The 25,166-nt window shown below is 44.6% G+C and overlaps 1 protein-coding gene across 3 annotated transcripts in view; it reads right to left on the reverse strand.

Moving 5' to 3' along the window:
• The window catches only part of ENTREP1 (endosomal transmembrane epsin interactor 1), a 333,779-nt gene that overhangs the window by 184,158 nt on the left and 124,455 nt on the right, over positions 1-25,166 (reverse strand). For all 3 annotated transcript variants that reach the window (XM_063913909.1, XM_063913908.1, XM_063913907.1), the window contains exon 4: positions 2,226-2,354. In XM_063913909.1, coding sequence (XP_063769979.1) covers positions 2,226-2,354 — 129 coding nt within the window. The remainder of the gene's footprint in view (positions 1-2,225; positions 2,355-25,166) is intronic.

Below are 25,166 nucleotides of genomic sequence, written 5' to 3' on the forward strand. Positions count from 1 at the left end.
CACACACACACACACACACACACACACACACACAGGTTGAGTATCCCTTATCCAAAATGTTTGGGACCAGAATTATTTTGGATATCGTTTTTTTTCCCTTTTTTTGGAATAATTGCATACCATAATGAGATATCATGGCGATGGGGCCCAAGTCTAAGCACAGAATGCATTTATGTTTCATATACACCTTATACACACACAGCCGGAAGGTAATTTTAGCCAATATTTTTAATAACATTGTGCATTAAACAAAGTGTGTGTACATTCACACAATTCATTTCTGTGTCATATACACCTTATACACATGGCCTGAAGGTCATTTAATACAATATTTTTAATAACGGTGTATTAAACAAAGTTTGTGTACATTAAGCCATCAGAAAACAAAGGTTTCACTATCTCACTCAAAAAATTTCGTATATCGGAATATTTGGTTACGGCATACTCAACCTGCAGACACACACACACGTGCATTAAAAATAAAGAAAAACGGCTGCGCTGTATGTCAGGAGTTAAAAATAGTAAGAGAGCCGACGTATAAAATATATACCATTTATTAATAATGCATCATAAAATAGGCAATCATGAGATAGTGTACAAGTAATGATAAAAAAGCAATAATCGCACCTAAATGATCTCAGGATATATACAAATGTCTCTTTGAAAAAGTCACGTGGAGCATGACGAAACGCGTCAGGTTCCCGCCTCCTCACACACCTTGCTCAGGTGTCTCAATAGGTGCAACCCGAACTGATCCAGCCTGATCTCCATCTGACTGCTGCTTCGCTATCAGCAGCCGCTGTACACCACGCCGCTCCAGTCAGTTATACTCACCAGGCGGCTCTCTCATCTCCTCCCCGCTGCAAAGTATATGTGGGTACTGCAGAACTGTTGGCCGGGGACGCCCGGCTTTTGACCAACCCACTAGAGAGGTAACAATATCTGCTTACTCAACCTGGTGCAAACAGGCATTTAACAACTCGGGACTTCACCCATCTGCACTTTAGTCACTTATCTTTATTTCAACAATTACCGGCAACTTGTGGAATATGGAGTCTACAACTGATATCCACTACAGCTTTCATCGATCTTATGTTACAAGAGACATTTGTATATATGCTGAGATCATTTAGGTGCGATTATTGCTTTTTATCATTACTTGTACACTATCTCATGATTGCCTATTTTATGATGATTATTAATAAATGGTATATATTTTATATGTCGGCTCTCTTACTATTTTTAACTCCTGACATACAGCGCAGCCGTTTTTCTTTATTCGTCTGTCCCATCACTCCACATAGTGTTCCCGGCAAGTGCAGTATCTCAGTAGTTGTCCTTTATTAGTATTATTATTACTATTATATTATATTATTTTTATATTTAAATCTGTTGTTGAGGCGCTTTTCCAAGCAGATAATTGTTGTTGGTACACACGTGCATTACTCTGGATAACCATTTTAGGATGGAAAATGCTTTAGAGGGTATGTTTTAAGTGTGAACACTGCAGTTATTTCCTATGTGATAGGTTATTCAGCTCAACATGCACATGCTTTTATGTCTCCAATGTGCCAGGGACACCACAAGGCAAAGTCAGCTACTTGACTCAGATGGCATTGATGCACAGGTGGCATAAAAGTGGTAGGGTCCAGCTTTAAGATAAGCCAAATCAGGTCTGTCAACTAAAAGGTCTTGTCAAATGAGTCTATCCCCATCGAACATAAATAGCCATGTCTGACTGTCAAACTACTGCAACTGATTAGCAATTAGCTTTTAGTTTGGTGCAGGTTATGCAAGAAACACAATGTCCGATTGGTTGCTATGGTTTTAGCAATGTCAGTAAATTACCTTTAAGCAATGTCATTAAATTACCAACCGTAAATTACTTTTGGGGGAGATGTATTAAGCCTTGGAAAGAGAAAAAGGTGCATAGAGATAAAGTACCAGCCAATCAGCTCCTAACTGCCATGTTACAGGCTTTCAGGCGGTCTTTGAAAAATGTCAGGAGCGGATTGGCTGGTACTTTATCTCTCTCCAAGCTTTGATACATCACCCCGTTTGAGAGAGGAGAAGAAAAAAAAAATACCAATAAACAATGGGCTATCAGCACAGTATAAGGTGTGATTTTTATTTCAAATGATATGTTTAGTAGTCATTCCATGCAATACAAAGTTGACTTACATACAATATAAAGAGCATAAATTATACTTGTCCACTAAGGGTACCTTGAGTAACAGATGAACTGCATTGCAGGAATGGATCATGAACAGCTTCAAAACATTTTCTTTCTCCAGACACTTGTTAGCCTGAGATTCTTCACAGCACACACAGATTTTGCCTTCTGCCATGTCTACCTGCAATAACACACTTGTGACTAGAAGCATTTAATCAGCGCAGCTTTATCCAAATACAGTGTGTGCTACATTAGGTTCACACACTGCGACAGAGTACACGTTGTTGATGGAGGAGAAGAATGTTAAGAATTTAACTCTGAATAGGTTTTTTCACATTTAAAATATAGGATACATCCAGACTGAAGACTCAATATATTACTGCAACACATCAAGTATACATCTGAGATACATTTCCAGGGATGACTTGCTGCTGGGTTTGTACTTTCTGAATGTTCATTAGATACATGTGCATTAACTTTCCACACAATAAACTGGCCAATGGACAGGGTCAGAGTAGGATTCTAATGCATTTAGTAAATCTTAAGCCACAACAGAACAAAATAAAAAAAAATAAAAATAAAAATCATGAAAATTGCATGCAGAATAAGTGACACTAAGTATAAATAATCAGCAAATGTCAGTGACAAATATTCAAACACTAATTGCCAGGCCGGCAAAATGACGGGACATCATGACAGTAATGTCAGCATCGGCGGCTGTGTGCACCCGAACGGTCCAACACTTGAATAGCTACGTTGGGCGCCATCTAGTGACCACTGGTGCGCAAAACACTTGAACTCCCCCCATAGAGGTAGGGAGCAGTCTTTGATTATATAGAACTTAGAATATAACAGAGAAAGCAAGACCATTTCAATACATATTTGTTAGTGTAACCTGTGGATTAGGACCCCAGAATCTGTGTTTTTTTTGTTTCCCTGGATTCTCAGATAGAAAATACATTCTATTTGAAACTGCCTCTATTGGGGTCTCATAAAATGTCACATTGGCACTTGGCTCCCAAAACGATTGCACACAAATACATACCTTAACATTCCAATAATGTGTGTAGCATAGGTCAGAGTAGAATAAACTCATATAGATGGGTTTTAAAAAGCACACCCACCCGCATTGCTACCATGAGACCAGGACATTTATAATTTTCTCAAAATAATGTTATTACAACTTTTCTCCGTCTGTTGGTTCCTGCAAATGTGTGTTTCCCTTTTTTCTTTTTACAGCGTACTTCCACCCCACTGTGTGCTATTCCTGTAATGTTCATCTCCACTGATTGCACACCCTGCCAGCAGCAACCTATGCAATGCACCCCAGATTGCTGCCTCGGATGGTTCCTCTATGGGCAGGGTGTGCTTCATTTGGATCTTTACGTGCAGGGTATAGCATACTCCTACACGTGTCAGTTTTCCCATACATTCATATGGCCCTTGTATGGCTCATCTCCCACAGTGTAACTTTCGTAGTACGACCAAATTGGCCGACTCATCTGGTGCACTTGTGGATGGGATGAAAAATACATGGATCTTATGGTTTTGTTGGAACCCTACTCTGAACTTTAGGACTCTGCAATCTCCCCATTTTGTGTTATCTCTTGTAGGGGTAGACTATTCCACCCTGGGTAATCCTACACAGTGCGCCCAAGATGGCTGCCGCACCTGGCACCTTGTGAGGGTGAAATATAATCCTTGAAAATGATTACACAAAATGCCAAAACCAATCCTGCATTATGCTTTGTGTGCGCTTAAGGTTTTCTTTTATGTCTGTGTGGCTTATCTATTGGTGTATTACTTAAATCTGCTGTATTATGTGCATTGTTTTTGATGTCGGTAAAGCGCCTTGAGTCCTGTTGGAGAAACAGCACTATATAAATAAAAATTATTATTATTATTATTTTGATTTGAAGGCTATGAGGAGACTGTGGTTGGGCATGGTAGGAATTACATAAGTGGGTGACAGCACAGAAAAAATAAGAATTTACTTACCGATAATTCTATTTCTCATAGTCCGTAGTGGATGCTGGGGACTCCGAAAGGACCATGGGGAATAGCGGCTCCGCAGGAGACTGGGCACAAAGTAAAAGCTTTAGGACTAGCTGGTGTGCACTGGCTCCTCCCCCTATGACCCTCCTCCAAGCCTCAGTTAGGATACTGTGCCCGGACGAGCGTACACAATAAGGAAGGATTTTGAATCCCGGGTAAGACTCATACCAGCCACACCAATCACACCGTACAACTTGTGATCTGAACCCAGTTAACAGCATGATAACAGAAGGAGCCTCTGAAAAGATGGCTCACAACAACAATAACCCGATTTTTGTAACAATAACTATGTACAAGTAATGCAGACAATCCGCACTTGGGATGGGCGCCCAGCATCCACTACGGACTATGAGAAATAGAATTATCGGTAAGTAAATTCTTATTTTCTCTAACGTCCTAGTGGATGCTGGGGACTCCGAAAGGACCATGGGGATTATACCAAAGCTCCCAAACGGGCGGGAGAGTGCGGATGACTCTGCAGCACCGAATGAGAGAACTCCAGGTCCTCCTCAGCCAGGGTATCAAATTTGTAGAATTTAGCAAACGTGTTTGCCCCTGACCATGTAGCTGCTCGGCAAAGTTGTAAAGCCGAGACCCCTCGGGCAGCCGCCCAAGATGAGCCCACTTTCCGTGTGGAATGGGCTTTTACAGATTTTGGCTGTGGCAGGCCTGCCACAGAATGTGCAAGCTGAATTGTACTACAAATCCAACGAGCAATCGTCTGCTTAGAAGCAGGAGCACCCAGCTTGCTGGGTGCATACAGGATAAACAGCGAATCAGATTTTCTGACTCCAGCCGTCCTGGAAACATATATTTTCAGGGCCCTGACTACGTCCAGCAACTTGGAATCCTCCAAGTCCCTAGTAGCCGCAGGCACCACATATGAAAAATTAGGTAAGGGCTTTTATAGGATAAAGCCGCCAATTCTGAGACACGCCTGGCTGAAGCCAGGGCTAACAGCATTACCACTTTCCATGTGAGATATTTTAAGTCCACAGTGGTGAGTGGTTCAAACCAATGTGATTTTAGGAATCCCAAAACTACATTGAGATCCCAAGGTGCCACTGGAGGCACAAAAGGAGGCTGTATATGCAGTACTCCCTTGACAAACGTCTGAACTTCAGGAACAGAAGCCAGTTCTTTTTGGAAGAATATTGACAGGGCCGAAATTTGAACCTTAATGGACCCTAATTTGAGGCCCATAGACAGTCCTGTTTGCAGGAAATGCAGGAAACGACCCAGTTGAAATTCCTCTGTAGGGGCCTTCCTGGCCTCGCACCACGCAACATATTTACGCCAAATACGGTGATAATGTTGTATGGTTACATCCTTCCTGGCTTTGATCAGGGTAGGGATGACTTCATCCGGAATGCCTTTTTCTTTCAGGATCCGGCGTTCAACCGCCATGCCGTCAAACGCAGCCGCGGTAAGTCTTGGAACAGACATGGTCCCTGCTGGAGCAGGTCCTTTCTTAGAGGTAGAGGCCACGGGTCTTCCGTGAGCATCTCTTGAATTTCCGGGTACCAAGTCCTTCTTGGCCAATCCGGAGCCACGAGAATAGTCTTTACTCCTCTCCTTCTTATGATTCTCAGTACTTTTGGTATGAGAGGAAGAGGAGGGAACACATACACTGACTGGTACACCCACGGTGTTACCAGAGCGTCCACAGCTATTGCCTAAGGGTCCCTTGACCTGGCGCAATATCTGTCCAGTTTTTTGTTGAGGCGGGACGCCATCATGTCCACCTTTGGTTTTTCCCAACGGTTCACAATCATGTGGAAGACTTCTGGGTGAAGTCCCCACTCCCCCGGGTGAAGATCGTGTCTGCTGAGGAAGTCTGCTTCCCAGTTGTCCACTCCCGGAATGAACACTGCTGACAGTGCTATCACATGATTCTCCGCCCAGCGAAGAATCCTTGCCACTTCCATCATTGCCCTCCTGCTTCTTGTGCCGCCCTGTCTGTTTACGTGGGCGACTGCCGTGATGTTGTCCGACTGGATCAACACCGGCTGACCCTGAAGCAGAGGTCTTGCCTGACTTAGGGCATTGTAAATGGCCCTTAGTTCCAGGATATTTATGTGAAGTGACGTTTCCATGCTTGACCACAAGCCCTGGAAATTTCTTCCCTGTGTGACTGCTCCCCAGCCTCTCAGGCTGGCATCCGTGGTCACCAGGACCCAATCCTGAATGCCGAATCTGCGGCCCTCTAGGAGATGAGCACTCTGTAACCACCACAGGAGAGACACCCTTGTCCTTGGAGACAGGGTTATCCGCTGATGCATTTGAAGATGCGATCCGGACCATTTGTCCAGCAGATCCCACTGAAAAGTTCTTGCGTGGAATCTGCCGAATGGAATCGCTTCGTAAGAAGCCACCATCTTTCCCAGGACCCTTGTGCATTGATGTACTGACACTTGGCCTGGTCTTAGGAGGTTCCTGACTAGGTCGGATAACTCCTTGGCTTTCTCCTCCGGGAGAAACACCTTTTTCTGTACTGTGTCCAGAATCATCCCTAGGAACAGCAGACGTGTCGTCGGAATCGGCTGCGATTTTGGAATATTTAGAATCCATCCGTGCTGTCGTAGTACTACTTGAGATAGTGCTACTCCGACCTCTAACTGTTCTCTGGACCTTGCCCTTATCAGGAGATCGTCCAAGTAAGGGATAATTAAGACGCCTTTTCTTCGAAGAAGAATCATCATTTCGGCCATTACCTTGGTAAAGACCCGGGGTGCCGTGGACAATCCAAACGGCAGCGTCTGAAACTGATAGTGACAGTTCTGTACCACAAACCTGAGGTACCCTTGGTGAGAAGGGCAAATTGGGACATGGAGGTAAGCATCCTTGATGTCCAGAGACACCATATAGTCCCCTTCTTCCAGGTTCGCTATCACTGCTCTGAGTGACTCCATCTTGAACTTGAACCTTTTTATGTAAGTGTTCAAGGATTTCAGATTTAAAATGGGTCTCACCGAGCCGTCCGGCTTCGGTACCACAAACAGCGTGGAATAATACCCCTTTCCCTGTTGTAGGAGGGGAACCTTGATTATCACCTGCTGGGAATACAGCTTGTGAATGGCTTCCAATACCGCCTCCCTGTCGGGGGGAGACGTTGGTAAAGCAGACTTCAGGAACCGACGAGGGGGAGACAGCTCGAATTCCAATTTGTACCCCTGAGATACTACCTGCAGGATCCAGGGGTCCACTTGCGAGTGTGCCCACTGCGCGCTGAAATTCTTGAGACGGGCCCCCACCGTGCCTGAGTCCGCTTGTAAGGCCCCAGCGTCATGCTGAGGACTTGGCAGAAGCGGGGGAGGGCTTCTGTTCGTGGGAAGAGGCTGTTTGCTGCAGTCTTTTTCCCCTTCCTCTGCCCCGGGGCAGATATGAGTGGCCTTTTGCCCGCTTGCCCTTATGGGGACGAAAGGACTGAGCCTGAAAAGACGGTATCTTTTTCTGCTGCGAGGTGACTTGGGGTAAAAAGGTGGATTTCCCAGCCGTTGCCGTGGCCACCAGGTCCGATAGACCGCCCCCAAATAACTCCTCCCCTTTATACGGCAATACTTCCATATGCCGTTTGGAATCCGCATCCCCTGACCACTGTCGCGTCCATAATCCTCTTCTGGCAGAAATGGACATCGCACTTACTCTTGATGCCAGAGTGCAAATATCCCTCTGTGCATCTCGCATATATAGAAATGCATCCTTTAAATGCTCTATAGTCAATAATATATTGTCCCTGTCCAGGGTATCAATATTTTCAGTCAGGGAATCCGACCAAGCCACCCCAGCACTGCACATCCAGGCTGAGGCGATTGCTGGTCGCAGTATAATACCAGTATGTGTGTATATACTTTTAAGGATATTTTCCAGCTTCCTATCAGCTGGTTCCTTGAGGGCGGCCGTATCAGGGGACGGTAACGCCACTTGTTTTGATAAGCGTGTGAGCGCCTTATCTACGCTAGGGGGTGTTTCCCAACGCGCCCTAACCTCTGGCGGGAAAGGGTATAATGCCAATAATTTTTTAGAAATTAGCAGTTTTTTATCGGGGGAAACCCACGCTTCATCACACACCTCATTTAATTCATCTGATTCAGGAAAAACTACGGGTAGTTTTTTCACACCCCACATAATACCCTTTTTTGTGGTACTTGTAGTATCAGAAATGTTCAAAACCTCCTTCATTGCCGTGATCATGTAACGTGTGGCCCTACTGGAAAATACGTTTGTTCCCTCACCGTCGACACTGGAGTCAGTGTCCGTGTCAGTGTCTGTATCGACCTGAGGTAACGGGCGTTTTATAACCCCTGACGGTGTTTGAGACGCCTGTACAGGTATTAACTGATTTGCCGGCTGTCTCATGTCGTCAACAGTCTTTTGTAAAGTGCCGACACTATCACGTAATTCTTTCCATAAGACCATCCAGTCAGGTGTCGACTCCCTAGGGGGTGACATCACTAACACAGGCAATTGCTCCGCCTCCACACCATTTTCCTCCTCATACATGTCGACACAGCGTACCGACACACAGCACACACACAGGGAATGCTCTGATAGAGGACAGGACCCCACTAGCCCTTTGGGGAGACAGAGGGAGAGTTTGCCAGCACACACCAGAGCGCTATATATATACAGGGATAACCTTATATAAGTGTTTTTCCCTAATATAGCTGCTGTATATATTAATATGCCAATTTAGTGCCCCCCCCTCTTGTTTTACCCTGTTTCTGTTGTGCAGGACTGCAGGGGAGAGTCAGGGAGCCTTCCTCCAACGGAGCTGTGAGGAAAAAATGGCGCTTGTGTGCTGAGGAGATAGGCTCCGCCCCTTTTTCGGCGGCCTTTCTCCCGCTTTTTTGTGGAAAACTGGCAGGGGTTAAATACATCCATATAGCCCAGGAGCTATATGTGATGTATTTTTAGCCATTTAAGGTATTTTCATTGCGTCCCAGGGCGCCCCCCCCTAGCGCCCTGCACCCTCAGTGACCGGAGTGTGAAGTGTGCTGAGAGCAATGGAGCACAGCTGCGGTGCTGTGCGCTACCTTATTGAAGACAGGACGTCTTCTGCCGCCGATTTTCCGGACCTCTTCACTCTTCTGGCTCTGTAAGGGGGCCGGCGGCGCGGCTCCGGGACCCATCCATGGCTGGGCCTGTGATCGTCCCTCTGGAGCTAATGTCCAGTAGCCTAAGAAGCCCAATGCACTCTGCACGCAGGTGAGTTCGCTTCTTCTCCCCTTAGTCCCTCGATGCAGTGAGCCTGTTGCCAGCAGGTCTCACTGAAAATAAAAAACCTATTTAAACTTTTACTCTAAGCAGCTCAGGAGAGCCACCTAGATTGCACCCTTCTCGTTCGGGCACAAAATCTTAACTGAGGCTTGGAGGAGGGTCATAGGGGGAGGAGCCAGTGCACACCAGCTAGTCCTAAAGCTTTTACTTTGTGCCCAGTCTCCTGCAGAGCCGCTATTCCCCATGGTCCTTTCGGAGTCCCCAGCATCCACTAGGACGTTAGAGAAAGTAATATAGATGCCAATGAGAGCTGAAGCAAAGGTCACAGGTAGATATAATACAGCACCAGGGAGAATATTTTGACATGATATATAAAAAGCATGAAGGGGTGGTGTTGAGGTTTTTCTAGGTATGGGTGAGCAATCTGACTTGTGTTTTCAGGGACAAAATGGATCCAGTTTAGGGATTTACAATATGTAGGAGTGGTCAGAGAGGAAGATTAGTCTTGCTGCGGAATTTAAGATTGTGTGAGAGGGATGCACCTATACTCCTGAAGACCTTTGTTCTTCTTATATCAGTATGAAGGGTCTTTTAAAAATGTTCCCATACCCCTCCTACCTGGAACAATTACACTAAATATTTTTACAACAGTCTACAGGCTATTTTGGGGAGGTCGCCAGGAACCACCATCTTCATCCATTCAGAAATTTGTGTTTGAAGTTTGCAGCCTGACTGGTAATATTCCAGTTGTTAGCACCATTAACCAAAACCACCAAAACCATTTTCTCCTGCATCTCCTCATACATTTAACCAAATTTCTTAAGACACGTGTGTAGTGTGGCTAATTGTCTTGTGGCTGCTTCATGGAATGAGAACCCTCCAAAACTCTCTACTCTAAAGAAATCAGTTTGGAAAATTTATGAAATGGAGCCCAATACCAGTATACTGAGGAACTTATCCATAGGGGTACACAAAACTTGGGACATCGGAAAAGAGTTCAATAACCTTCCGTGTCTATATCTATAGAGCACTATTGATTTGATTACCTTCATGGGGTATCATTCCACCTCAATCTCTGTATAGTTTGCCTATACAATATCAAAGTAGAATCCCTTCTTCCACTCTCCTTCTACCCATAACTATAACCCACCCCCTTATAATCGATTTTTCTCCATGTCCCTCCTACAATATAAATCTTGGAATCCCAACAAATATATTTTATTTTCAAAATAAATTTTAAAAATAGCTGTTTTAGTTTGAGAAGTCTAATGGAAATAATCAGTCCATGATCGTTACTTTGACACATATATATATATATATATATATATATACATACATATACACACACACACACACACACACACACACACACACACACATACATATACATATACACACACATACACAGGTGGAGTATCCCATATCCAAATATTCCGAAATACGGAATATTACGAAATACAGAATTTTTTGAGTGAGAGTGAGACAGTGAAATCTTTGTTTTTTGATGGCTCAATGTACACAAACTTTGTTTAATACACGAAGTTATTAAAAATATTGTATTAAATGACCTTCAGGCTGTGTGTATAAGGTGTATATGAAACATAAATGAATTGTGTGAATGTAGACACACTTTGCTTAATGCACAAAGTTATTAAAAATATTGGCTAAACTTACCTTCAGGCTGTGTGTATAAGGTGTATATGTAACATACATGCATTCTGTGCTTAGATTGTGGTCCCATCACCATGATATCTCATTATGGTATGCAATTATTCCAAAATACGGAAAAATCCGATATCCAAAATACCTCTGGTCCCAAGCATTTTGGATAAGGGATACTCAACCTGTGTGTATATATATATATATATATATAGAAATTGTTGTGGAGGCGGCACTCAAAGACTTGCACGAATAGTGAAAAAGCATCCACGTGTGTGGATGTTGCTTTAATGTGTGACGTTTCGGGGACGTATCCCCTTCCTCAGACAGTGAAAACAGTGCAATGGTACAGGTATAAATACTTATAAAAATCAGTGCCACTTACCCCCCTTCCACGACTCTCAGCTGTGTGCCTCGCGGTGCTCCAGACCTCCCATGTCCCGCACTTCCGGTTTCTCTGTTACCCGAGCACAGGAAGTAGCGTCATCGGGTCAGCCTGTTACCATGACGACGCACAGCTTACTGTCACGGAGGAAACAAATACATAAATAAATTTGTTTCCTCCGTGACAGTAAGCTGTGCGTCGTCATGGTAACAGGCTGACCCGATGACGCTACTTCCTGTGCTCGGGTAACAGAGAAACCGGAAGTGCGGGACATGGGAGGTCTGGAGCACCGCGAGGCACACAGCTGAGAGTCGTGGAAGGGGGGTAAGTGGCACTGATTTTTATAAGTATTTATACCTGTACCATTGCACTGTTTTCACTGTCTGAGGAAGGGGATACGTCCCCGAAACGTCACACATTAAAGCAACATCCACACACGTGGATGCTTTTTCACTATTCGTGCAAGTCTTTGAGTGCCGCCTCCACAACAATTTCTATATGCAGGTGGGCATGCCCCACAGGGAAGGCACCTGAGCAAGCTGTGCATAGCAGGAGTGCCGGAGCCGAGCAGCTGTATATATATATATATATATATATATATATATACACACATATATATACACACACACTGTACATACATACATACATACATTACATACATACAGATATATGTCTGTATTTAAACGCATATGAAAGCTTGACAGACAATAGAACACAAAGTTAGCCTAGAGCAGGCATGTCCAAACTGCGGCCCTCCAGCTGTTGAGAAACTACATATCCCAGCATGCCCTGACACAGTTTTGCTGTCAGAATGCTAAAGCTGTGTCAGGGCATGCTGGGATGTGTAGTTTCTCAACAGCTGGAGGGCCGCAGTTTGGACATGCCTGGCCAAGAGGGTCAATCCAATTAGGTGCGAGTTGCAGGTTTAATGAAACTCACAGGCTTTGTACGAATGCGCGCACCTGAGAATTCTCCAATCCAATTTAAAATTCTATTTGCAGTACTCGCAGTTGGAGTTTTTGAATTGTCTCCCAAATGCAATGTGAGAGATGGTGATGCGATCCCGGGGTCAGTATGCTGACCGGCGGGATTCCCAGTGCCGGTCTCCTCGCCCCAACCCATAAGATGTGTGTGAAAAAGTGACAATTTCATTTGCAGGATCATACAGAAAGCAGTTAGTGGGCATAACGAAAGTACTGGAGGTTTTTAAATGGTATTAAATGGCTGATTTGTGCATTTTTTTTTTTAAAGTAAAAAAAATAAAAAATAATAATGCTAAAAAGCAACTTTGTTATTTACTTTCATGTGACAAAAATGATAAAAAGCAATTATTAAAAAATGCTCTAATTAAATTTGGGGTCCATAAAGGAATGAAAAAGTTGATTTTGGACAGATTTGAGGAAATTTTTTTAAATCATAAAAATTACCTGTAATTATTGGACTAATTAAGCTAATTGGAAACTTCCAATTGTCTAATTAGTCAAGGGGGAAGGGGGAGAGAACGGCAGTGTCCAAGGGGTTCTGCATAGTGTCCTGACATTTTAACCATAAAATAGGGATTTTCCCTAAATGCAACTTTACTCTGCCTGGTTCAATGGGAGCTTCTAATTGGATTGCAAAATGAATTTACAATGCGAATTTGCAGAGAAAACACGCACCTTATTGGATTGAACCCATCTGACAAATTGGACACACAAAACCTCTCTCTCCACATTTTTACTTATAGGAGGGTCACATGAGCTTTAATAAGTGGGGAAGGAGTGAGAGACAGGTAAGTATTACTTAGGCATGCATTTGCACTTCAATGGTGGCACACATGGATAAATTATACATATAATAGTTTCCAACATATGAAAATTTGTTTTAGAGATACATTGGTGTAGGGTACGTGCATCTGTATGCAGGGTTTGCGGGATATACCCTACCTTCTATTTTGTAGCATTTTACAACTACCATTTTTTGGAGAACTATTTAGTTTACTTTATGCTGCCATTATCTTTATAATCAGAAGTCATTTAGGGGTCTATTTACTAAGCCTTGGCTGGAGATAAAGTCGCTGGAGATAAAGTACCAGCCAATCTGCTCCTAAAGGGGGGTACACACGGAGAGATCAGTGCTAAAATTCTAAGAAATCTGACTAGATTGCTTAGAAGTTATGCACGGATCTCTCGTGTGTATGCCCCACAGTGATAGCGATGCACGACCCCGCGCATTGCTATCGCCGATGCCAGATTGGACTGCATGCAGGCCAATCTAGCAGATAGCTCATTTCCCTGCTGGGTGAAATGAGCACCCCCCACTCGCCTTGCTCAGCACACATCTCGCTGCTGAAATGGGCTGCTGCTGAAATTAACAACTCCAACTTCACATTACATGATTTTCTAAAATAGTGTCTCCGTTCTAGAGATTACTTGTGTGGTTTATGATTTGAACAGCAATTTCATCCAATCACTAAACCATATAATTTTTCCATTTTAATGCCCATTTTACCTTCTGTCCATACTAAAATATTAACCATGCCTCCATACTCCCAGCTCTATGAAACTGACATAAATGCAGATATAGCACTTGTTTTGGCATAAAGTCTAATTGACGTTGCTATACTCCTGTCTCAGGAATACCAGCATGAGGAATGGGAGTTCAGTGGGCAAGCGGAGGGCTGGCAGAGCTGGGCACATGAAACATCGGTGTATTTAGCAGTTTTTTCGCTAATGCTAGTAAAATCCCTTCCCCTGGTGTACAAGTGTGCGTCTGAGTAAGCACGGGCTGGGACGCCCACTTTCTGCATCTGTGCTCGCAACCATTAGAAGCACCATTGGGGCTTGCACCAGCCCCATGCTAGGTGCAGAATTTCCATCCAAGTATGGCCTTCAAAGTATGCAATCTGAGTTTACAACCACTCCTGCGACACTCCAATATCATACCCATCAGACGGAATTTCTTTGTGTTCCTGCATAGTCACCTCCAAACTTCACCCAGGAACACCCCCAATACATTCCAGAGCCAGTGTGTCTCAATCACTCCTGTGACTCTATGTGAGCACTTCATGGGATATATGGGCTGTGTGACTTTAGTGATTTAGATGCATGAAGACTAGTAAACAATCACTGATTTACATGAAAATCGGTATTGCGTATGACTCCGAATCATCCCCTTAGTGCTCATCCTTCAATTACATATGCCAAATGGCTAGGTTTAATTGGGCATACAGGCAGGATATTTAAAAAAAAAAAAAGGGTAAGCGACTATTACCGCTTTCACGCTGCATTTAGGGTGTTGGAACGGAGTCTTGTGCACCCACCCGAGACCCCTTTCAGGCTATTATCGCGTCGATTAAGTCACCGCGTCATGTGTGGTAGGCGGCGCTTGGAGATCAGATGATCTCCATGTACCGCCTGCTCCCATACAGTGAACGGATAGTGGGTCGCATCAACCAGGCAACCCGTTCACACTGCCCTTCAACCCGAGTCGTACCCATGTAAAATCTGCTTTCACCACTTAACTGACATTTTTTCCTTAAAAAAATGCTCCGAAATTAAAGGTTTTTATTTTGTGAGTGAATTAGGTGAAGAACATGAGTTTAATCTTATCCAAAATGATTTTAGCAAAAAAAAAAAAAAAATTCCCGCTCTATGGGTGACGTGGACACCCACGAGTGGGAATAGCCTTCGACCCCTGCCAGTATTCTGGTGGGTGGGATCCCGGCATCAGTATGCTGGTCGCCGATATCATGACTACATCCCATTTAGTGACCGAGTAGGATTGTATTTGGCCAACTGTATTGTGATTTGTTTGACAGAAATCAAGGTCATCTATGTGTTGGCAGGTGCAAAGATTTACATTCAAAATGGTAGCACATATGGCTGCTGGCACATATCAATTCAGTGTCCCTTAAGGAAGAAAGTGGGGCCACAACTTTTAGCTGGCAGGTGGTCACAGACAGTTAAATATGATACAGCTCTATGTGCACAGCACTTGTACTGGATGTATGGAAAGCTAACAAGAACGGTCGTTCAGACAAAATAGGATTTTAAATTACCTACCGGTAAATACTTTTCTCGTAGTCCGTAGAGGATGCCAGGGTCTATTTTAGTACCATGGGGTATAGACGGTTCTGCAGGAGCCTTCGGCACTTTAAGACTTTTCAACAGTGTGAACTGGCTCCTCCCTCTATGCCCCGCCTCCAGACCTCAGTATAGGAACTGTGCCCGAAGAGACGGACAACTTCGAGAGAAGAATTTACATTAAACTAGTGGCAAAATTCACACCAGCTCACACCATACCAAAAACATGTCGCCTAACATGGCCTTTAACATAACCCATGCTAACGTGCATGCATAACGTAACAGCTACTCCTGTAAAACATCTTAACACATGAGAACCTGTGTAAAAAGACTAAACGTAAGTTTGCAGGAAAAATGAGCACTGGGCGGGCACCCAGCATCCTCTACGGACTACGAGAAAAGGATTTACCGGTAGGTAATTAAAATCCTATTTTCTCTTACGTCCTAGAGGATGCTGGGGTCCATTTTAGTACCATGGGGATGTACCAAAGCTCCCAGTACGGGCGGGAAAGTGCTAATGTTCCTGCAGAACTGACTGACCAAACTGAAGGTAGTCAGCAGCCAAGGTGTCAAACCTGTAAAACTTAGCAAATGTGTTTGCCCCTGAACAAGTAGCTGCTCGGCAAATTTGCAACGCCGAGACACCCCGGGCAGCCGCCCAGGAAGAACCCACTTTCCTTGTAGAGTGGGCCTTTACCGAACTCGTTAACGGCAATCCTGCCGTGGAATAAGCGTGCTGAATGGTACCTCTGATCCAGCGCGCAATAGTCTGCTTAGAAGCAGGACCCCCAATCTTGTTGGGGTCATAGAGGACAAACAAAGATTCTGTTTTCCTTATCCGAGCCATTCTTGCAACATAAGTCCTCAACGCTCTGACGACATCCAAGGACTTTGAAATGGCTGAGGTGTCAGAAGCCACTGGCACCACCACAGGTTGGTTGATATGGAAATAAGACACAACCTTTGGAAGAAAATGCTGACGCGTCCGCAGTTCAGCTCTATCTTCATGAAAAATCAAATAAGGACTCTTGTGTGACAGAGCCCCTAATTCAGACACTCGTCTGCCTGAGGCCAAGGCCAACAGCATGACCACTTTCCAAGTGAGAAACTTCAACTCTACCTCTTGTAGAGTCTCAAACCAGTCCGATTTAAGGAACTGCAACACCACATTAAGATCCAATGGCGATGCAGGGGGCACAAAGGGAGGTTGGATGCGCAGAACCCCCTTCACGAACGTCTGGACCTCAGGAAGGGAAGCCAACTGTTTCTGAAAGAAAATGGACAAGGCTGAAATTTGGACCTTGATAGTCCCTAATCTCAAGCCAGCATCCACAACCGCCTGTAGAAATAGGAAAAGACGTCCTAATTTAAACTCCACTGCAGGAGACTTCTTGGATTCACACCAAGATACATATTTTCTCCAAATACAATGGTAATGTTTGGACGTTACCCCTTTCCTGTCCAGAATAAGTGTGGGAATGACTTCATTCGGAATACCCTTACGGGCTAGGATCTGGCGCTCAACAGCCATGCAATCAAACGCAGCCGCGGTAAGTCTTGATAAACAAACGGCCCCTGCTGAAGCAGGTCCTCGCGAAGAGGAAGAGGCTGAGGTTCTTCTAGTAATAACTCCTGAAGATCTGGATACCACGCCCTCCTTAGCCAGTCTGGAGCAATGAGAATTGCTCGAACCTTTGTTCTTCTGATGATCTTGAGAACTTTTGGAATTAGTGGAAGTAACAGATACACCGACTGAAACACCCACTGGGTCACCAGTACATCCATTGCTATTGCTTGTGGGTCTCTCAACCTGGAACAATATTTCTGAAGCTTCTTGTTGAGACGTGATGCCATCATATCTACTTGAGAAACGCCCCAACGATCTGCTACCTCTGCAAAGACTTCTGGGTGGAGGCCCCATTCTCCTGGATGGAGATAGTGTCTGCTGAGGAAGTCTGCTTCCCAGTTGTCCACTCCCAGAATGAAAATTGCCAACAGAGCTTTTGCATGTCTTTCTGCCCAGAGGAGTACCTTTACCACCTCTGCCATTGCCGCTCTGTTTTTTTGTTCCGCCCTGGCGGTTTATGTAAGCTACTGCAGTTACATTGTCTGACTGGCTCTATATGGGACGACCTTGAAGAAGGTGTGCCGCTTGATGAAGGCTGTTGTACACAGCTCTCAATTCCAGAATGTTTATGTGAAGGAGTACTTCTTGACTTGACCATCATCCTTGGAAGCTTTCCCCTTGTGTGACTGCTACCCAACCCCGGAGGCTTGCATCTGTGGTCACCAGGATCCAAGTCTGAATCCCGAACCTGCGTCCCTCCAGGAGGTGAGAACTTTGAAGCCACCACAAGAGTGAAATACTGGCTTTTGTTGACAGGATTATCCTCCGGTGCATGTGTAGGTGCGATCCGGACCACTTGTCCACTAGGTCCCATTGGAACACCCAGGCATGGAATCGGCCAAATTGTAGAGCCTCTTAGGCCACTACCATCTTCCCCAGCAGGCGGATGCACTGATGAATCGATACGCATGCTGGTTTTAAAACTTGTTTGACCATCCTCTGGATATCCAGAGCTTTTCCACCGGTAGGAATACATTCTGTGCTTCCGTGTCCAATATCATTCCCAGAAATGATAACCTCATTGTGGGTTCCAATTGTGATTTTGGAAGGTTTATGATCCAACCTTGCTGTTGAAGCACCGTCAGGGAAAGTGCAATGTTCTGCACTAGTTTCTCCCTGGATATCGCTTTTATGAGGAGATCGTCCAAGTATGGGATGACTGACTCCTTTCTTGTGAAGAAGAACCATCATCTCCGCCATCACCTTGGTGAATATTCTCGGAGCCGTGAAGAGCCCAAAAGGCAATGTTTGGAACTGGTAGTGGCAGTCCTGCATCGCAAACCACAGGTATGCCTGATGCGGCAGGTAGATGGGAACATGTAAATAAGCATCTTTGATGTCCATCGATACCAGAAAATTCCTTTTCCTCCAAGCTGGAGATCACCGCTCTCAGGGATTCAATCTTGAATTTGAACTTTTTCAAATAAAGGTTCAGAGTCTTTGGGTTTAAAATCGGTCTGACCAAGCCATCCGGTTTCGGCACTACAAACAGGCTTGAATAAAACCCTTTTTCCTGTTGTGACACAGGAACTAAGGAAATTACGTTGTCTTGACATAATTTCTGTATTGCGTACAGCACTTTTGCTCTGTCCTGAACAGAAGCTGGTAAGGCTGATTTGAAAAATCGGCATGGGGAAGGTCCTGAAATTCCAATTTGTACCCTTGGGATACTATCTGCAATACCCAAGGATCCAGATCTGAGTGAACCCAGACTTGGCTGAAAGACAGTAGACGTGCCCCCACCCGATCGTACTCCCACAGGGGAGCCCCAGCATCATGCTGAGGTTTTAGCAGAAGTAGCTGTTGACTTCTGCTCCTTCGAGCCTGATGGTGTTGTAGATTTTTTTACCTCTTCCTGCGAAGAAGGGGGTACCCTTTGCATTTTTGGATTTGTTGGGCCGTAAGGATTGCATCGTATGAGAATGAAATCCTTTCCTAGGTGGAGCAGCTGTGGAAGGCAGAAATGCTGACTTGCCTGATGTAGTTGTTGAAATCATGGCATCCAGCTCGTCTCCAAAGAGCGCTTCTCCATTGAAAGGAAGTGCCCCAATATTCTTTTTTGACTCCGCATCAGCATTCCATTGGCGGATCCATAGCGCCCTGTGGGCTGAAATCGCCATAGCGGAGGATCTTGAACTCAGCAACCCAATATCCTTCATAGCTTCAACTAAGTAACCTGCAGCATCTTTGATATGGCCGAGAGTTAGGACTATTTCATCCCTGACAACTGTGTCTATGTTAACAAGCAAGTTGTCAGATCATTTTTCCACAGCGTTACCTACCCACACACAAGCAATGGTGGGCCTGAGCACCGTTCCGTTAGCCGTATATATGGATTTTAGGGTTGTTTCTAATTTACGGTCAGTTGGATCTTTTAAAGTGGCTGAACCAGGGGCAGGCAAAACTATTTTCTTAGACAGCCGAGTAGCTGAGGTGTCTATTATTGGGGGTGTCTCCATTTGCGCCCGTCATCCTCAGGGAAAGGGTACGCTACACGTATCCTTCTGGGAAGGGTAAAATTTCTTCTCTGGGTTAGCCCAGGATTCTTTAAAGAACGCATTCAAATCCTTTGAAGGAGGAAAAGTCACAACCTGCTTTTTATTTAATTTAAAATAATCCTTTTCCTCTGGGACCAGTGTTGTATCAGGAAACTCCAACACTTCCTTTATAGCAACTATCATACATTGTACGCTTTTAGCTAATATGGGGTCTACCACTCTCAAATCCCCAGTGTCGACGTCAGAGTCGGAATCTGTGTCTGTGTCCCCTTGCATTATCTGGGCCAGAGACCTTTTCTGGGAACTGGATGGGACCCGAGTGGATGATATGGAGGAATCAGTAAACAGTGCATCTTCCACAGACTGCCTCCAATATTTAGTCTGTTGTTCAGACTCAGAATTTCTTTGCAAGCATTGACATATTCTTTTGCAACAGTCTCACCCACTCCAGCTCCTTCTGAGAAGGAAGGGTCACCACATTACCCTCTTGTGCATCTAAAATGGGTTCTTCCTGGGAAGAAGCATCCCCAATGTCTGACATGTTACACACACACACACACACACACACACACACACACACACACACACGTACACACACACACACACACACACACACACACACACACACACACACCTATCACACAGGGGAGCTATTGGGGACAGACAGACCCACACTAAAGTCTGTCAGAGAGACACAAAGGGATTTGCCAGTCCACACACTGCACCTTATTATGAATTGTGGAAATATTACCCACTTTCAGCACATATACCAATAATAGGCCCACAGACCTAATTATAATTAACACTCTCTGTGTTAGGCGCCGGGGTCCGCTCGTCGGTGCGGCCCGGCGCCTAGCAACCAGGGACGCCGTGCGCGTACAGCCGCCGGCTCCCTGGCAACGCTAGACGCCGGGCGCACGGAGCCGCTCAGACCCTAGCAACGGGGACGCCACGTTCGGGCCGCGTTCCCCGTTGCTGGGTCTTTTCTAATTGTATAATGGTGTGCTGGCTGTCAAAGTCAGAAAAATATCCCTATACACACTGCCATATTTGCACCGCACACTGGTCCGCGCTGCGCATGCGTACGCTCTCCCGTGAAGGCGCATACCCGCAATAGCGTGCACCCGCGGGCGCACGGTATGCGTATTTACGGTAGAGTTTATGTAATCGTAGCGTGCGACTCATTCGTTACATATTTTCAGTAATAATGTAGTTTGTAGATCATGGTCCCTTTGATAGATTCTGAAAGTTTGGTTAACATAGAATGTCCCTGAGCTGAGGAATCCCTCTTTGTATCGTAGGAAGGGTCTAACAGGAGTCATGCAGTAGTGTTTGGTACCCATCGGAAGAGTATTTAAATAGCAATATTCCGGTGTTGGTTTGGAGCGTATTAATCGCTCGTGCGGATAGTTATGGACATAAGAAGTTTATGTCCATTTCTACTATTTACTCATACTCAGGTATGCGGCGGGAAACCTAGTTCCCCACCCACCTGAGCTGTTTGAAATCGTCACAGCCCACCTGTATGAATCAACCTATGACCTTTTGTTATGATGCAGGGCCGAATTCCGACGTCCAATGGACAATGGGATTGTAGGGACTGTAGGATTGCATTGTGTGTGGGGCATAAATAGGCAGGCCGACCACATCCAGCTCTCACTCTTCAACGGTTCTCATTGCTGAAAATCGGGTGCTGGATGTCCAGGCGCATGCGATCGTTTCCCCTTGTGCGTAAGTTTCTCTCCGTAATCATTGTCTTTCTGTGAGCCATTTCTCTCATATATATCTCTCTCTCTCTCTCTCTCTTCTCCTTCTCTCGTATCTCCCATAGACTAGTATTGTATTGTATTAGATCAGCATAGTATTGTATTGTATTTCTTGTATAGTTATTCGGTTAGGAAGTCTCTGTTATATTGTAGTGTATCATTTGTACTGTTATCCCCTTTTACAAGTATATTAGATATAATACAGTTAATAGGCTTTGGACCCTAAACCAGTATCTGTGTATTTCCTATAGTGTTAAGTGTTCACTTGAGCGTCGGTGACGCTCAAGCAGCTTTGTAGTTAGTCAGGTTACACAAGGTTGCACTTACACCCTGTACTCACATTAAGGTATTCTGTGCAGTTCATTGGTATAAGGTTTAGACATAAAGGTATAGCGTTGTGAGCGTCTGCGCCGCTGGTGATCTCCTCGTGGTCTCGAGCGTCCGCTACGCCATAGCGAATCATTACTCTAGTCATAACCAATAACGTGTTGTCCTGTGATCACTGGGCCGTGAGCGAACGTGACGCTTGAGCGTCTCGCCTACGGCTGAGCGATCGTTACGCAAATAGCGTACCCTTACGGTACTTCTTAAGTAAGCAGCGTACAGTGTTCTTAGACTTCATAAAGGGTTGTTTATACGACAAAGGAATTTAGCATTGTCAATTGGGGACTCGTCCTATCCTTCTCATATCTGCACTAGGTAGATCAGCAGACATTATCCCCCCAGCAAAGGGTGGGAGGTTGTCTCGCAGTGCTGACGGGATAAGCGTCTGCTTCGCTTAGATAAAGAGTGCTGAAGGAATCCGGGAACCGGAAGTAAGAACAAAACGCTTGTGTCTTTTAAAACGGTTTTATTTCTCTTCTGTCTTGCGTATACACGCACGCATACATATATATCTGCATTTCTTTTTCAATTTCGTATATCACTATTTCTGTTTGCCAATTTTTATAGTTGATAGAAAGTGCTAAAAGAGATTTGCCGTTATTTCATAGTAGAGGTAATAGTTAAAATATAGACCAACACACGGCTTGTCTGGGAGACAAGGCAGTCAGTGTGGTGTGCGGTAGATGATCAGGGATCATCTACATTGATAAAGGTAGAAATTGTGTTACGGTGGATCTTTGTTTTGCGTACACGTGTCTCTAACAAAGACTAGCGTACGCAATCCAGAGGCAGACGCACGCAGCGTACATTACGCAACGTAGCGTCTGGTTACGCCCACGTAGCTCAAGTCACGAAAAGTTGGATTTTAGCGCAAAGCGATAATTAACGCAAAGGCGATAAATAACGCGACGCGGTAAATAACGCAAATCTATTTTTGGAAAAATCTGAAATTTAGTTTAACAGATCCTGCTCCAAATTGGTAACACTGCTGGGCTGAAGAAAAATTTCTGCGCAGAAATAGATATAGAAACAAAGTGTACATGTGTTGAGTGAGTGTGTTTTTATCACATAAGTTTATATAACTTAGAGGTTGAACCAAAAAGGAAAGTCGGGTACTCGTCAAGGAACATACGTGTAAGTGACATATACGGTGGCTAGGGAGGCATCCCTGGTTAAATAAATATTTGAGCATTAGAGTATAGCGGACCATAAGGTAACAGACCAGGAGGTCATTAACATAACAGACCAGGAGGTCATAAGGTAACAGGTAAAATAGACAAAGAGGTCCGCTATAAAGGTACAAGAGGCACAACGCCTGGGGTGTTGGTGCAGAACCCATATAGGCCATACAAGCTCATGCTGAAGGAATCGCGGCCGGAAACATCGATTCCATTAATCTCTCAGTACATAACAGGTAGTGCTTATGTACTGAACGATTGGACCGCACGTAATTGTGTGCAGTAGTTAGTAATCTGACCTAATACCATTAGAGTAAAGTGGTCACAAACGCTATTTGTACATTCTGACGTGATTTGTGTAATTTTTTATTTTTAAAGGGAAGTTCGCTGGTCACTCAGGAACTATCTAACAACCCCACCTTTACTGGAAAGAGTAAGTGTCCTGCGGGTAACCCTCATATGTTCCAGTAAACACAGGTTCACAGGGGCCCTGAGTTGGGTACAGCAGCTCTGGTTACAGTGATTGCAGTACTGGCCAACGTGGGCGAGAAGTAAGTGGGGTACTTGGTAAACCGCCACCGCCAGCCTGCCCAGGACATCTTGGTTTGTTTGTAAGGGTTCGCTGAAAACCTTGATATAAAGATCAAAGGAGTAGTAAGCAACACCTGCAGATTATGGGGGCCAGTTGTTCAGGTAGGGGGCGATCAACCTCGGTTCGGGTTGATTTAGGGAACCGGCCAGTCGGGTCGGCACGATATGTGATGTGTGAGAAATATGGAAATCACGCTGAAGTTTTATGTGATGAATGGGAGAGAATGACTGTACATGATGGGGAGAAGTTCCCAAATATAGGCAGCTTTAGCCCAAAAGTGTTACAAAATTTAAGGAGGAGGATATGTCTCATTGAACCAACAAAGAGACGAAGTAAACATTATGATCATTTGCAGTTATGGCAACAGGAAGGTGAATTACAAAGAGATTCAATTGACTTTTCTGACTCTTATCTTGAGGGGAGAGATATGGCAGCAGGGAGGATTGTGGTTGCGGAGAAAAGCACAAGGTGGAACAATAAAAACGCTCTTAGCAACTGTAATATAGATTATAAGAATAAGTGTAATAAATGTAACAATGATTATTGTAATACTGTTGAATGTACAACTATTAACCTATGCAAGTTGCACCCCATGTCAAACCTCCCTCAGGAATACAAACAAGAAAGTGAGCCCAGAACGATGTCAGCACCTCTTCCAGCAACCATCACAAAAGCCATCCAGGTGGACGCGACCAAATTGGTAAAGGCAATAATCAAACCCCCTAACGAAGGGTCAGGTGAGGTCGTGTCCACAGGTACGTACAATGTTTCATATCACGCACAAACAGATGTACCCCAAAATGTAAGACCAACACAAGATGATGTAACTGAGTTCGATCTGGCCAGGGTGATCTCAGTCCCCAATGGGAAGACTGACGATCAGGGAATCATTCCCGTCAAGGACAGTGCAATGCACTGTCTCTGGTCCCGGACCGAATTGAGATCAATTATGTCTGAATTTCCTGATCCTAGGAAAAATCTAGCCAAATGTCAAAGGTTTATTAAAGAACTAGGAAACGCCACAGGACCCACCAACCAAGAGTGGCGGACAGTGCTGAGGGCATGTTTGCCCTCCAGTGTTGACCCTGCAAAATTCATTGCTGATTGTAAATTAGACACGGAGGTACCTTGTATGGAGGAACACAATCAGGAATGTATTAGGCAGATTAACCGACAGTTAGGAATATATTTCCCAGCCGCTGTCAAGTGGAATGACATTTTCTCCATAAGGCAAAACGAAAGGGAAAATGTTTCTAATTATTTCAATCGAGCACTGCAAATAATGGCTAGAAACACTGGGATCGCAGACATCAAGACAAATGCACAACATAAAGGAATAGCGGTTAAGGTATTAATGAATGGTTTAAAGGATGAATTAAAAACAAAGGTACAGACCACCAACCCAAACTGGAGAGATATCTCGGTGACCGCACTAAGAGAGGCCGTCATTAATCATGATCAGAATATCACCAGATACAGAGAGTCACTAAGAGATAAGTTAATGGCAGCAAATATACAGGCCCTAACCACAAGACCACCCCAACAAAAGCCCCACACCCCTGCGA

The sequence above is a fragment of the Pseudophryne corroboree genome, chromosome 1 (genome assembly GCF_028390025.1).
Source record: "Pseudophryne corroboree isolate aPseCor3 chromosome 1, aPseCor3.hap2, whole genome shotgun sequence".
Classification (NCBI taxonomy): Eukaryota; Metazoa; Chordata; class Amphibia; order Anura; family Myobatrachidae; genus Pseudophryne; species Pseudophryne corroboree.